Source organism: Pseudorasbora parva, chromosome 9 (genome assembly GCF_024679245.1).
Source record: "Pseudorasbora parva isolate DD20220531a chromosome 9, ASM2467924v1, whole genome shotgun sequence".
Taxonomy (NCBI): domain Eukaryota; kingdom Metazoa; phylum Chordata; class Actinopteri; order Cypriniformes; family Gobionidae; genus Pseudorasbora; species Pseudorasbora parva.
This window is the reverse complement of record NC_090180.1, coordinates 27727005-27743852: the sequence shown is the minus strand read 5'-3', so window position 1 is coordinate 27743852 and position 16848 is coordinate 27727005. Positions and strand designations below refer to the sequence as shown.

Genomic DNA, 16848 nt, shown 5'->3' with positions numbered 1-16848 from the left:
CTGTCTGCCGGTAGCTTGATATTTTACTTTATAAAGTTTAAATATAGATATTTTTCTTTCAAAACCCCCTATATTAACTTCAGAAGGCCACCTATTAATCACCATAAATCATGGGTTGATTTTCATTTTAAAGTGAACTAATCTTTTAAAAATGTCTTTCTGGTTTTCTTTTAAATGTTATCATGCAGAATATAATTCACGTCTTCATGCAGGCTATCTGAAAAGTGCTGCTTTGCAAGCTCAACCGAACCACCGTTTGAAACTTTCACTGTGTCTGTAGGCAGACAATGCAATGCCAACAGTACACAATGTTCCCTTCACTGAAGGAACTCCCCCTATGTGCAGGCCTTCATAACATTTAAGTTACAAAAACCTCGTGACATTGTTCTTTATTCTTTTAGACGATTTCATTTCTCGTACAAATTACAAAGTCTCTTTGCAGAAAACTATTTTTTGACAAAAAAACAAGTTGTTAAAGAAAAGTATCAATGGCACAATGCGATATATAAGAAGGACAAAAACGGACCGTATCATAGTTGCAGAGAAAGGGGGTGATAATTCCAAAAATTAAGACAACAGTGGCTTTAAAATGGTGCATACAATTAATATACAGTTTTTAAAATGTGTTTTTAATATTTTGATAAAAGCCATGACAATGTACGATAATAACGTAATAATAAGAAATAACAACACAACGACAGCCTGTATAAAGTTTTCCCTATGCAGATCGATGGTATCGTCCTCAGACACTTACATCGTCCCAAACCTTATAAGAGTTTGATTCACTCAAGACACTGTTCATTTGGGTATTTAGATGAATACATAGCGTTATGAATGTCATCCTCATGTATGTTATTCTGGTACATGATCATAAGCTTCATTGCTAAGTATTATTTTGAATGACTGGCTGCCAAATTATTACAACTGGAGACTTGGATTAAGAAGAGAAAAACGAGCCTTTTCGGATTTTAAACATTGTTTTGCCGTTGTTATCTTCGTTATCTTAGATATAAAAACCGGACAATTGTTTACAGTTATTTTACGGTACGATTTACAGTATTTAAAGGGCTTAATTTACTTCTGCAACACGATCCATTGTTGAAGAAACGATGTCGTCGTCAGCAGAACCGTTTTCCTACATCGAAATGAATCGTGTCAGCGCAGCGGGCACTGGTACGTAACTTTATTTCTTTATTTTTTCTGTCTTATCTCTTTATTTTTGGTGTTTATTCTGTTTAAGTCACCCTGTCTTTGTTCTCGTTCAAACACAATCCTAAGTGTCAAAGCGTTAATCTTGGGAACAATAATATAGTAGTATTCAAGAAGGTAACATTCGTGAAAGTTAGTTAATATTATGTAAAAGTGAGTTAACCCAGTATTGGGCTTTTCATTCGTTGAGTTTTGCATGTCTCAACATGTCATCGCTGAGTTCATTGAGGTCAGCAGTGCAGGAATACCGGGCCACGAAAGTACCAATCCTACTATGGCAACGCCTTATCTCATGAATATTAAATAGAAAATGGTGACGTTGCTTGGTAACAGTCCTTGAGCGTCCAATCACTTAACTTGATTAGTATTCATGAGTTCATTGCCTTTTCAACGGCTCTGCATGAGTGTTTCTTTAAGCCAATCGTAGAGACCCGTTGATTTAACGTCACGTTAGTGAATATTCACAGCGCTCGACCTTTTCCATAGTAGGATTCGTGAATTCGCAAACGGGAATACCAGGGAAATCCCGAGCGCTGTTCTATCCACAGCTGTCACTTCTGCCGCACATAGTTCTGGACAGTTCTTTACCGTCTTGTTAAGAATTTAACTTATAGGTTAATAAGAGAATAGGCGAGAATTAAAGTTTCTCTGTCTGCTGGCCATCTGCTTTTTATTAAGGGAATCGTGACTGCCGTTGCGCCCCAAAACCTCATCACACTATTAAACATTTGCTCTTTTATATTGCTTGTATTGTACTCTAGTTTCTGTCCAATGTGTCACTCGTGTTTGAATTAAAATTATGTATATGTGAACTGACATTGACAAAAATAAAATACATACGAAAATGTTATGATTTCTGTTAAAAGATATTACATATTCAATGTATAATATCTATTTATTAAATATCATTAAATACATTTTATATTATATAAAGTATATTCATTTCTATTGTAATTTGTTAAAATCTATTTAAATATCTGTTTATCCTTTTGGTAACACTTTATTTTACAGTAGTTAACCATATTACATGTAGTTACTATAGTAATAACTATAAATTATGCATAATTGCACATAGCTTAACAAAACCCTACAGTAAGTAGTTACTTAATATTATTCGGTTCTTAAATGTATAATTACACAGTGTAACGAAGACACCTTAAAATAAAGTGTAACCATTCTTTTGAATAATAATTTAAAAAGGTCAAATAAGTAAAATTGTGGATTATCACATTTTAATTTTAATGTCCAGTTTATATAAACCTGACAAACTGACAATTCATTGTGAAAGGGCTGGAGGGTTTCCAGTAGAAATGTGACAGTTACTGAACTATTTAATATTAGGTTGTCTTACATTATGTTTCATTATGTTTCTTTAATCAGTCATCAGTAGCGACGATCATCTAGTAAGAGAAATGGAGCCCAGCGACTCATTACAGGAGGCCAGGTGGTACTGGGCTGACATATCAAGGTGAGAGTATTTATAGTTTTACTCTGTAAACTATTACGTCTTAGTATTTTTGTTGTTATCAATTTGTTTGCTTATTATTTAATTTATACCACTTACAATAGGGAGGAGGTGAACGAAATACTCCATGGCATGCCTGACGGTGCTTTCCTGGTCCGAAATGCCTCCTGCAGGGTGAAGGGAGAATATACCTTAACTGTTAGGTAAGGATTGCACATTTTAGGATTCCTCTTTGAATGAAAACAGGGTATCGACGGTGGCCAAATAATCGATAACCACTTTTACACATGAAACTTGTCTGTATTGCTACCAATCACACACTAGTGCATTAGTTCACACATTAGTTTCATTAAAATGTAACCTAATTTGACGACATCTTTTCCACAATGTAGATAAAACAGCCTGCAGTAATTTTGTGAATAAGAAGTCTGACTCAAACTGTTTTACAACAGAGCATCATTGAATGATCTAAAATGAAAGCTGCAGCCCATAACTTCTTTTTGTTAATTTTTTTTTGAGCAAGTACATAACCAGCCAGTGTTCAAAACGATCTCCTTACCGTAGCCCGATTCAAATTGGTGGGTTTCCGCGGAAAATACGAGCAAGCTGCCTTTCGTCTTAGCGTCATTATGTCACGTCTGTGTACATAAAGGAGTCTGATTATCGCATGTGAGGATGCTGCAGTTGGCGTATCATTTATAGTCTTTTCTCACAGCAGCTGGAATAATTAAATGTATCATTTTGATGGCGGATTGTAATCCAGAATGGTCCAAACGACAACCATCAGTGACAACTGGAGATTCATCCATAGTCAAAAGCAAAAGATTGTAGAATGAACAGAAATTTAAATCTACAGGTAACGCTAATAGATACTAAATACACATAGTCATGCAATGCTAATGTTGTTAACATTAACAAGAGAACAAAGTATAACAATAATTATAATTTGCGCAGTTTGATGTGATATGAGCTAAGCGATCATTAGATTTGATCACCATTGGTAATTTGTTGTAATTCTTTTTTCTCAGTTGTTCAGAATAAGTGTAATAGACATGTTACTTGTTCAGATTACATTTTCCAGTTAAACTTGGACCAAATTTTGGTCGTACAACCGAGACTTAGTATCTGTAATTCTGAAGTACAGTTTCCGCTCTGGCGCGGTGATGAATGACAGCCACACATATGACAGCCACACATACAAAACATTAGTCATCCGCGCGAAGGAACCGTACTGATGCATTATGACAAAGAGGCAAAACGTATGAACTGCAGCTTTAAAGTAAATCTAATGGCTCTGTTGACATATAGCTATTTTTTTCCAGAAATATAACAATTTGTACATGTATTACAAATACATTGTACCATTGAATTTACAGAAAAGGCTGTATGTGTAAAATCACTTCTTGAATTCCCCACAGGAACAATGGCACCAACAAACTCATCAGGATCCATCATCGAGATGAAAAATTTGGATTTTCTGAGCCTCTGACCTTCAGCTCAGTGCCGGATCTGATATCTTACTACAGGCATAGGAGCTTAGTCCAGTACAACTCTTCCCTGGATGTTACATTGGCTTATCCCGTGTCTCACTGTAACACGGTTGGTACCCTCAGTGAATTTCATTGTGAAGATGATCTTAATTGAAAGGAAGCTATAGTTAATGTGTTTTACCCTTAGTCATTAAGCTTATTGCATGTTCAGGATCAACCTGTGAAGGAAGAGTTTTTGAGCACAACCAGAGAGAAACTCCAAGAATGTTTAAGACTGTTTCAGAAGACGGCAGAGTATGACCAGCTATATGATGCTTGCACTACGTTATTACAGGTAAGCTTTGGAAAAAAAAAAGAAATAATGTATATCAAATACATTGCTTTTCTAAGAACTTCCCTGTGGCTTTACAGGAAATCCAAAGGAGGAAATCTTTGGAGCCCGTCAGTATGACAGAGATCTCAAAAGAGCAGTGTTATTCTCAAGAGAACAAGGACACAACACAAAAGTTCCCTGACACAATGCACAGTCATCTGACAGAGTGAGTTCTCATATGATCTATATGTTTTACTTGCGATAACAGCAGTACTGAAAGAGCACCATAGGAATTAAAGGGATAGTTCGCTAATAAATAAAAAACGTAGTCATCATTTACACATTTTACACTTAAGTTGTTTCAAACCCGTAAGAGTTTCTTTCTTTTGTTGAACATGAAAAAACATATTTGGAAGAATGTTAACAAAATAGTTGATTGGCCTCATTGACTTCCATGTCCACTACGTGTATTAAATCATAAATCCAGAAAAACAAAAACCAACAACAGAATTTCTGAAAAAGTAAAACATTTCACAGGGCACTATAATTGTATTTTTTTTTTATGTATAAATAATTAAGTTGTTAAGTTTTATGAATTCAATTGATTAGGCATGCTTTTTGATTATTAAAATTGTATTAAACCTCTCACAGAACTCACTGAAGCATCAAAGTTTGGGGTGAATGGAGGGACAGAATTCTCTCTGTTTTCATTATAATATCTTTGTTTGTGTTTTGTTTCATTTTTGGATATCCTTAAAACGATACCTTTTGATATGTGATACTTGACTTAGTAAACACCAATAATTATGATTTTAGTATTAAAATTAATTAGTAATTTAGATTTTTGTATTTCTAAATAATCGTACCTGTCGCCACTGATTTGATAAAAAAAGCCCCTTTGAAGCAGTTTAATTTCCTATTTTTAATAACAAAGTCAAAGGCAACAAGTGGGGACACTTCTGGGTGCTTTGTCTGATTTAATAGGTCAGTAAGGTACAGGAATTAAACAGAGGTGCTCTTAGAACTACAGCCAAGCAGTCATTTTCAGAGCTTTTTGCTTATCAACGAGTGATTATTTTCTCAGGTCTCAATATGAGGTAAAAGAGGGGCAAGAGAAGAGTGTGGAGCTCCTGGAGGAAGCGAGCTGGTTTGTTGGAGATCTCGGGCGAAGTCAGGCAGAGGAGCTTCTCCATGGGAAACCATCTGGAGCTTTCCTCATCCGCAACAGCAGCACGAAGGATTGTTACGCCTGCTCTGTAGTGTAAGTTATCAATCGGTGCATTGTCTTGTTTGTTTGTTAACTAGCACAAAATAGAAATGTTCAATAATTTCATACAAATCTATCATCTTCAGAGACTATAGTCTCATTTAGGGAGACAATTTGCACTGTAAAATCCAACAGGTCTAACTGAGACTTTTTAGTTAACTTTACTTAATGTGTTAACTTAATTGTAAATATCTAGTAGTAATCTGTATTATTCACAAACCAAAACTTGTTTGCTCAGAAAACCCAAATTAAGATTATTTGATTGGTTGAAGTGCCATTTTGTCAAGCAAAAAATAATAACTCACCATTATGGTGATTAGTGTTTTTTTGGTGGGCACTTGGAACACTCGCGTTATTGTAATTCTCTTTCTATTGATTCTATTGATTTCCACTTAAGCTGGGTTCAGTACGGCACGATTACAAACCTTTCTCGGCCCAGAATTGGCAAGTTAGCGGCTACAGCCATACAAGGGGCAGAAGGACATAATGACAGAAATTTTATTTGTGGGTGACCTATCAACACTTTAATACACTTAAGTCATAAGACATTTAAGGAGAACTAGTCTAATGACTCTAGTAAACATAAAAACCAAATAAAAATGCAATATTCATGCTTCTTTGCTTTTAGTTATAGCACAATAGAGTACAGACAGGAAAGTAGGGGTATTTAACCATCTTTTATAGGTTCAATCGCTTGAAATTTTTATAAATCTAGATACTAGATGAAACATTGTTTCCCGATGGCACCCGATTCTCAGAAACTAACCCCGCTCTTGATGTCTTTAACCACAGGGTCGGCAGCCAGGTGAGGCACTGTGTGATACGCCATACAGAGCGCGGCTACGGATTCGTCGAACCGTTTGATCTCCACAAGTCTTTGAAGGATCTAGTTATGCACTACCATCACACCTCCTTGGCACAGCACAACCAGGCTCTGGACGTACGGCTGGCATACCCAGTCCACATGCCCAGCGCTCCCACCGTTCACAGCTAAGTCTGCTCGCCACGCTGACAGCTGGCTTCACAATGAAGATTAAGTGCACTAAGACTGAAGAAGATTTGGCACTTGTTGACATGTCCCTTCATTTTACATTGTGTGAAGGGTGGAACCAACTGTCAGGGCTGTTGTGTATGTAGGCTATATTGCTATATTGCACTTTCCAAAGCATTCCTCATGGTCATGATGAGACTCCAGTACTTGAATAAGTATTTGATGAGCCCTTTGTAGACATGTTTACAGATATTCACAAAACATCTAAATTCGTTTTTTAAGGGTTTTTGTTATACAATCACATTTTTTAAAGTTGGGATGAATGCATATAACCTTTTTATTTAAATGTTATTAAAACATTTTAAAAAGTGTATTGTGAATGTAACAGAGTGGGGGTGCATTTATTATTGAATGACACACTTTGAAATCTTGCTTTATGTCTAAAACAAGATGCCTTTTTTTGCGCACCCAAGTTAGGATGTTTATGAGGCATGGTTTATTAGAAATCCCAAAAATATTTCAGAAACTGTTTTTAGTTTATAAAAGTTGAGTAACAATTTGAGGACAGCTTGAATATTTTGTACACAGTAAAAGTATACATTTTTGCACCTGTTAAAAAGTTACAGTAAATGTATTTGTTGAATTTAAGTTCTAATGTTTACCTTTTTTTATTAGGAAAGCCAGGACAGTGTAGTTGAGATGAATAAATGAGTGTGTCTGATACAATGCCAAACTGCTCATCCTTGAGATGATCAACTCTCTGTCAAATGTCATTGTGTCATTTGCCAGCAGCAGACAGGGAACATTTACCCTTATTTGCAGAGCTTATTTTTTGCTACAATGGTTTCGCTTGCATGCGTCTTAAAAAAAATAAAAAAATGGATTGTGAATAAATTCAGGGTCATGTCTTATGTCTTTATTCATTCAATTAATTTCTTATAAATGTGTTGCTACCATGTGCAGTGTGAAACAGGCCTGAGTTTCCTATTATATAAAGTAAACAACATCACAATTTTATGAACATTAAACCCTGTTACTTTCAAACAAATTTTTTTGATCGTAATATGTTTTTAGATAATAGAAACATGTTTTGTGTCCCCAATGTCTGTATCGGTTACTTTTGGGCCTTGGGTGAGATAAAATTGTTGAAAGTTCAATTATTACCTTTTTTCAAAATTGAGGTTAAATATAAAGTCCTTGAATACACATTTCCATTCACTAATGGTATTTTTTGTCCCGAGAATGACTGTGACACTAAAAAAGACTTATTGTTGCACTGCTGATAATCATTCAGAGGAACAGTTTGTTCAGAAGAAAAATCTGCACTGGAAGACTATAATATGGTATTATGTGGTGACATGAAAACAAGGACATTCTTGTAACAGGTTGCATATGAGAAGCGTGTTCGGGATTAGTCCTCGCTCTCTGTGTCAGCAGTGTGGATGGGCTTAAAAGCTTTGTGAGTGTGTGTCAGTGTGTGAAGAATGGGTTCCTGGTTACATCACACAAGGACAGCTTGTAACAAGTGAGCAGGTACTATAAGTAAACCCTGATTACTGCATCTCTGTGTGCAGTCCCTATGCTGTCTCTTATGTTTATAAAATAATCACTATTACATCACCCGGAAATAACCACACACATACTGTAATTTGTAGACAATATTCCTAATATTTTTGACCAGTGCATACTTTCTAATGAACATATAAAAAACTATTTCGAAATAATGGAGTCAAGCCCTCCCAAGGGTTCCATGAGTTAAAAAAGCAGCTAAAAACGAAATAAAAAAATGGGAAGAAATATTACCACTTAAGTTTTTAAAGTTACTTTTGAAGATTGTAATAAGTGTTCTAGGTTCTGTAAGTGTTCTGGGTGTGGATATATATATATATATATATATATATATATATATATATATATATATATATATATATATATATATATATATATATATATATATATATATATATATATGTTTAACAGAACATAGATAAAATGGTTCCGAGTTTGTCAAACAAACTGAAATTCTGTAAATTGTGTTGCTAAACATTATGTATCATAGAGGACAGAACATTATTAGACTTTGGATTTAGATTTTGGACTAAGTAACACACACTCACACACACACACACACACACACACACACACACACACACACACACACACACACACACACACACACACACACACACACACACACACACACACACACACACACACACACACACACACACACACACACACACACACACAAACCTTTTAATACAGAGCCTAATAAACCCTTGAATGTACTTGGTATATCTATAACAATTTGGACATTGCCCCATATGGGATCGATTCGAACCTCCAACTTTCTGGCCAAGTGTTTATTGCTCATCACAGTGCACCACTCACACATACATTAGGCTGCTGAGCTTTCAATGCAAGGATAAGCATACAAAAGCATTACTTAGCATGTCAGCTGGTTAGCATGCTATGCTAACGTAGCCACTAATGCAGTGTATGGCCATTATAAGCTAGTAGCATAAGACAACAAACACAGTCAGTTTGGAGAGGTATTTCTCGATAGCAGTTGTAAATATCAAAAATAATTTTGTGTGGTTTAGTCCAAAGATGAAGAGATTTCGGACAAATTTTTTACCTCAATAGGGCACACATGCAAATTGATGTAAAATGATATATTGTCAGAATCTGCAACATCATTTTGGACAAAAGTTCAAAAGTTATACGTGCTTGTGCAAAAATCCTTATATTTCTTGAACACTATGTGGCGCTAGGTCAAACTTCTCAGGAAGTACTAATTATAGTAAGTATTACTTACCATATAAAGTAATTAAAGTGATTAATTAAATAAAGTAATTATTCAGGACATGCTGTCGATCAACCCTACCAATTTTTGTGCCAATATGTAATTTTTTTTATATAGATATAAGACATTTCAAAATGCCGATGGTTCACACAATCCTGGAAAAAATTGGTATCCACAGATTCATCATGACCCAAGGACATAGACACCAACATCATGATTTTCTGACAAACTATTCAAAAGTGACCCATAGGTGGATCCAAATTTGGTCATGGTTACTATTCATTACCATTTCTACAAGTGTGTCGATTTTCAGAATTTTCCTGTGTACTGTTCATAGGGCTGCCATTGACTGTTCGGAAGGAATAATAAAGAAAACAAACAATTACAATAGGGGCTACAGCACGTAAAAAGTAATAATAGTGACAGTGTAGGGATAATTTGTAGATAATTTTTTTAACAGATACATGTGGGAAAATTAAAACAATACAAGATGCTTCAATTGGGCTCCCATGATTCTTTCTTCAGTTAAAAAAAAAATACAATTTCAAATAAAAATAAGTTATAAAACATACAGTGCCTTGCGAAAATATCTGGCCCCTTGAACTTTGCGACCTTTTGCTACATTTCAGGCTTCAAACATAATGATATGAAACTGTAATTTTTTTGTGAAGAATCAACAACAAGTGGGACACAATCATGAAGTGGAACGAAATTTATTGGATATTTCAAATTACTTTCAGTGTAGCAAACTCTCTCCAGAAGTTCAGTGAGGATCTCTGAATGATCCAATGTTGACCTAAATGACTAATGATGATAAATAGAATCCACCTGTGTGTAATCAAGTCTCCGTATAAATGCACCTGCACTGTGATAGTCTCAGAGGTCCATTTAAAGCGCAGAGAGCATCACGAAGAACAAGGAACACACCAGGCAGGTCCAAGATACTGTTGTGGAGAAGTTTAAAGCCGGATTTGGATACAAAAAGATTGCCCAAGCTTTAAACATCCCAAGGAGCACTGTACAAGTGATAATATTGAAATGGAAGGAGTATCAGACCACTGCAAATCTACCAAGACCTGGCCGTACCTCTAAACTTTCAGCTCATACAAGGAGAAGACTGATCAGAGATGCAGCCAAGAGGCCCATGATCACTCTGGATGAACTGCAGAGATCTACAGCTGAGGTGGGAGACTCTGTCCATAGGACAACAATCAGTCATATACTGCACAAATCTGGCATTTATGGAAGAGGGGCAAGAAGAAAATAGGGTTGTTTAAAGTTTGCCACAAGCCACCTGGGAGACACCAAACGTGGAAGAAGGTGATCTGGTCAGATGAAACCAAAATTGAACTTTTTGGCAACAATGCAAAACGTTATGTTTGGCATAAAAGCAACACATCTCATCCACCCTGAACACTGTCAAACATGGTGGTGGCAGCATCATGGTTTGGGCCAGCTTTTCTTCAGCAGGGACAGGGAAGATGGTTAAATTGATGGGAAGATGGATGGAGCAAAATACAGGACAATTCTGGAAGAAAACCTGATGGAGTCTGCAAAAGACCTGAGACTGGGACGGAGATTTGTCTTCCAACAAGACAATGATCCAAAACATAAAGCAAAATCTACAATGGAATGGTTCAAAAATAAACATATCCAGGAGTTAGAATGGCCAAGTCAAAGTCCAGACCTGAATCCAATCGAGAATCTGTGGAAAGAACTGAAAACTGCTGTTCACAAACGCTCAACATCCAACCTCACTGAACTTGAGCTGTTCTGCAAGGAGGAATGGGCAAAAATTTCAGTCTCTCGATGTGCAAAACTGATAGAGACATACTCCAAGTGACTTACAGCTGTAATCGCAGCAACTGTAAGCAATTGCTGTAAATTTACAGCCAATTTTCAACACTAAAATCCCGTTTTCTTGTTAAACAGTTTAATACTGTAGTTAGCAATGCATTGTGGGCTGCTTAATTTGGAGGAACAGGAAAGAGGCCCTAAACAGTATGCTAATGTTTTAAATTACAGTAAACGACAGTATTTTTTGGAAACTGAGTGTTGACTGTGGAGTTTGGAGTACGTTCAGAAGTTTGATACAACAAATCGAGGCTACTGCTTTTGGACAATTTTCTTTAATAAAACCTAGAAATAATTTGCCATTAACTCCTGGGGAGACTTCAGGAAACATTATTTGGATAGGAGATTTTCCAGAAGAGGACACAGTTTAGAGGACGTGCTGCATATCATCGAGTGTTCTTCATCAACCTCTATCGGGTCTTGCATCTACAAAATAAACGGTAATTGAAATTTTTTTCATTTCGCAAATAATTTTTGATATCAAACTGATGCTCAGGAGCTTATCTTGCTTGGTATTTGAACATTTCATTTAACAGTGAGGCTCAGATTTGAATAGCCAAAACAATATTAGTTTTGGGTGTTTTTTTGTTTAAATTTGGTAACATTTGCAGTAGAACTCCCCCAATACCTGTAAAAAATAAAATTGCTACCCATAATTTTTTTGATTGCCAAATCTATTTAGCAGTTTGACTGTAGGTACTTAGCCTACCTCATTTGCCTGTAGGTTGCTCTCACCTAGTGTTTACTAATTATTGACCTTTTATAATTTTTCTTCTTAAAAATCTTACCATGGTAAGAATAATGTATTTGTTCCCTACAGGCGTCTGCTACTTCAGCTGACATTGAGACAATTTAGTCTTGCAAGTCCTAGTCTGATACTGCCTAGTATATTTCATTTAGATTCATTGATAGACACATTGTATATCATTTACACAAGGTAATATGTATGCTTTGACTTGAAGTTTCAGGTGCAACTGGGCAAGTCCCAGTTAAAGGTTGGATAATCATCTTTGAGGACCGTGTAATCTCTTAGGGCATCACACCAACATTTGCAATGGGGCTTGCTGCTGTATTTGCAACTACATTCAACCTTCAGTTTCAAGATGAGGGACCCTGCACTCTGGAATTCATTTAGAGGTAAAAACTCTTCATTACTTGTCATCATTATATGGATATATACAATTAAATTAATTTGTTTGTATTTTTTTCCGCATAAAATGGTATTAGTATTGTACATTTCAAGCCACACACATGGTATTTTGCTTGACTATACAGGCTTTATATACTAAATTGTAATAATTAAAAATATATATGTATGTATATAATTTTTTTAACTAAATATGCAAATAAATGTAATTACTAAACTAAATTAACTATTATAAACTAAATTACTGATCTGCCCACATTGTCGCTATATGATATTTGAAATGAGCTGATGACATCACTTTTTTTCTCCAGAGTGGCTTTACAGCCGAATCAAATTCTGTTGCATTATTTTCATGTTTAACACTGTGTAACTGCTTTGAAATAATCTGCATTGTAAAAAGCGCTATAGAAATAAAGTTGACTTGACTTTAATATAATTTAATTTGATGTCACTTTTATATGTCATTCAAGTCCACTCTATTTGTGCAATGAAGAAAGACAAAAAACAAAACAATTCATTGCATTTAACTGAAAGCATGTTGTTGCAACACTCTGATCTTAGACTATTTTGATTTCAGGTGCTTCATTGGTATAAATCCAGAGAAAGGGACGAAGGCCAAAAGGGGCAAGGTTGTCTCCAAGAAGAACGGTATGATCGTCCAGAAGAAGTCTTTTGAGACACGTCGCCATGCTACTGAAGAATCTCCGTGACTTTCAATGGAACTTTGATATAAATCGGTGAGCTCTTTAATCTCTCTTTGTTTTGACAGTCTGGCATTACCACATTAAACCACAAGAGAACTGGTATTATTAACTTTTGTAAGCATTAGCTTGGAGTGTATACTGTACGTTCGTGATTTTACAGTTTATTTATTATTATGATTGTTTGTTGTTGTTTGACAGTGACAACACTGGAATAATACTGCAGAGAGGAACAGCGGCTACCAAAGTGATGGACATCTCTCCTGGATCCATATAAACTAAGATGTAAATACACAAGCTACCTCAAATGACTATTTTAAGCGGTAAAAATACAAGCCTACCTCACAGGACAATTTAAAGAGTAACCTGAAATGAAATAAACCCTAAAATGTTTTAATTGATGCATATTATTGATGCCTACTTTCAAAATGTTGTACTGTACTTTGTAGGTCTTCAAACTTATGTGTTAAATTAAACTAGGTTTTATTTAACTAGGTTTTTCCCTTCATGTTTGGTAAGGGTTAGGGGCAGTCTCTGAGCAATTTAAGAATTTAAAGGGTAAGTTCACACAAAAATGAAAATTAGCCCATGATTTCCTACCCTCAAGTCATCCTATGTGTATATGACATTATTCTTTCAGACGAATACAGTCAGAGTTATATTAATAAATGTCCTAGCTCTTCCAAGCTTTATAACGGCAGTGATTGTTGTTCTGTTTTTTTAAGTCCATAAAAGTGCACATATACATCATATAACTGCTCCACACGGCTCCGGCGGATTAAAAAGGGCCTTCTGAAGTGAATTATTGCGTTTGTGTCAGAAAAATATCCATATTTAAAATTTTATAAAGTAAATTATCTAGCTTCAGGCTAATCACCGTTCTTATTCAGCTTATGAAAAAAGTGTAGCGCCTCTCGCAGTTCAAAACGCTTGCGCTACGTCTGACATTGCACACCAGTTACGCACGTCAGACGTAGTGTAAGCATTTTGAAATAAAAAGAAGAATCTAAAAGAAGAATGTCATATATACTGACTTGAAGGTTAGTAAATCATGGGCTGGGTGAACTAACTCTTCAAGTTTATTGCCATAGTCTAAAACAGATACTACTAGGCTCTTTTTGCTACTAGAAATCTCGTAGAAATGCCCTACAGGATTTTGTTTTATTTTTTTTTTTTTTCAATTTTTTGTATTCATGCTAAAATTGACATTGCTCTTTGGAATAAAGGTATTTGATTTTGAAGTTATTGCTTATTTTCCATAATATTCACAATAATGCATATCTTAAGCAATTGCCTATAGCCCTGAGAATACTGAAGTTAATTGCAATTAATATTGATTGCAATGAAGACTGATATTTTAGGAAACTGCTAAATTTATTGTGTTTCTAATACAGTAAAAAATAAAAAACTTATTTAAAAAATGCAACATATTGCTGTGATTATTTGAAAATTATAATATATATTTATATATTGAAAATATATTGTTTAGGTTGTTACTTTAATTCTCACAGTTTACTGTATTAGACTGTGAAATCATTTAACAGTGTGACTACAGACATATACAGCATTTCTGGTTTACAGACTACTACTGTGAAGTCATTTTACATATGAATACCGTAAAAATAACGGTATACTGCTGGCGTCTCTGCTGCCAGCTCTTTACTGTAAATTATAAAAATACAGAAATATACCGTTTTTCTAGTTTACAGACTACTAAGGGGGCCGAATAATTTTGCACGCCCAATTTTGCAGTTTTTGATTTGTTAAAAAAGTTTGAAATATCCAATAAATTTCGTTCCACTTCAAGATTGTGTCCCACTTGTTGTTGATTCTTCACAAAAAATTACAGTTTCATATCATTATGTTTGAAGCCTGAAATGTGGCAAAAGCTCGCAAAGTTCCATTTGTTCTAAATGGTCTATTGAATGAGGAGGAGTTCTTCAACAAAATAGCACATTTTAGCAAGTCTTAATATTACTTTATATTAGTAATAATTTGTTACATTTATGTAGCATTTTCAACAAACATTTTCAAATTACTTTTAGTCTTATTTCTAAAGAAGAGTTCCTTCAAGCTCACTCAGGTGTCTCACACACCACATACACCAAACTATCCATAGCACCATGGGATAATTTGTATGATATCCAATTCAAATAACAACTTTAAATTAAAAGGTTATTCCCATTCCCAATTGCTCTGTCCAAAAGGCTCTAAAGCTGCTATTCGGGGAGCCAGCAGTTTCACTAATACCTTGAATTGTGCATGTAGCATGTTTCTTCCTCTTTTTAATTACATAAATTATCCTGAATATACCGATATCTGGTCAGTTATTCTGGCTTTATTTTTATTTTTATTTTTTTGAACAAAAAAGTTCTCTAGTTGTTTCTAGATCATTTCCCCCCTTTCGATAGTGTTAGCTTTACCACAGGTGGAATTATCCACAAGGGTGGTATTATTATTATTCTTGGTGTATTTATATGTTTTTAGACTAACTTTATTATAGGCCTATTATAATAAAGTACACTGTCATCAGCAGCTGTCTTTACATTTAGGCAGTCCTAGTCAAAGACCAGACAAAGCTGATGTGTGTGGTGCAGGCTTATATGCAGGAGTGGTGATGAAATGATTGATAGATGACCAGATGGTGAGGATAAATAATCTGGAGAAGGTGAAGCCTGGCAATTCCATGATAGTACACCCTCCGACGACCCTGGCGTCGAGGTGGTTCTCATCTGTCCATGTAAGCTAGTGCGTAGAGTGGGATAGAGAATATCTTCTCTGGGGATACAAGAGCACTCTTCTGGACTGAATCCGCCCCAGTCTAATATTCTATTCTACCACCTCAATGTCAAGAGTCTAGAATTTCCTTAAATGAGAACACTCTGTCCTCCACGACTGGCAGAACAGGAGAAACAGGTGAATGAAATGGTTTGATGATGGACAATCTCAAAAGGGACCAATGTATCTGGGAGTGTGGATTTTCCTCGTTGAAACCCACATTTTATGTCCGGGCTGGTAGGATGGAGCTGAGGTCTCTTCTGCGCGACTCTTCTTTCACTGAATTGCTCTCTGCAGGTGGTAATGTGCAGAGTCCCAAACCCATTGCTCTCCCGGAACCAGTGATCCACTAATGGTACATTCGGATGGTTCCCGGACCACGGGACAACATCTTCAGGGATACTGAAATATCTAAACACATGGTTGAATAACAATTCTGCAGACTCCAAAGTGGTAGGCAGACCTTGTAGTTGAATTAATCGACAGGATTTGGAAAACCGATCAACAGTCATAAAGTAGTGAGGTATTACCATCTGATAGAGGGAGGTCTGTGAAGAAATCAACCCCTAGATGTGACTATGGTCTTTTGGGAATGGGCAATGAAAGAAGTTTGTCAGTAGGGAGATGACAGGAAGACTTGGACAGCTTGGGTACATACTGCTGGTTTGGAGGACAGCCCGGCAGAGGATTTTCTGAGGCACTGGCTTGGGTATTTTCAGAGGTCCATTCGATCAGAATAACATTCAGTTTGGGATCCAAAATGGTTTAAGGAGACTCTGAGGAATCATCAGGAGCATGGAGTCAGGCGAGTGCTACAGCACAGGCCT

The 16848-nt window shown here is 35.8% G+C and overlaps 1 protein-coding gene across 1 annotated transcript; it reads left to right on the top strand.

The window, feature by feature from the left end:
• The first annotated feature begins 765 nt into the window (after positions 1-765).
• On the top strand, positions 766-7620 carry pik3r3a (phosphoinositide-3-kinase, regulatory subunit 3a (gamma)). Its single transcript, XM_067453204.1, has 8 exons — positions 766-1173; positions 2590-2677; positions 2779-2877; positions 4093-4273; positions 4376-4498; positions 4576-4703; positions 5562-5738; positions 6537-7620. The coding sequence occupies exons 1-8, from the start codon at positions 1110-1112 to the stop codon at positions 6736-6738; spliced, it is 1062 nt and encodes a 353-aa protein (XP_067309305.1). The 5' UTR covers positions 766-1109; the 3' UTR covers positions 6739-7620.
• The last annotated feature ends 9228 nt before the right edge of the window (positions 7621-16848 follow it).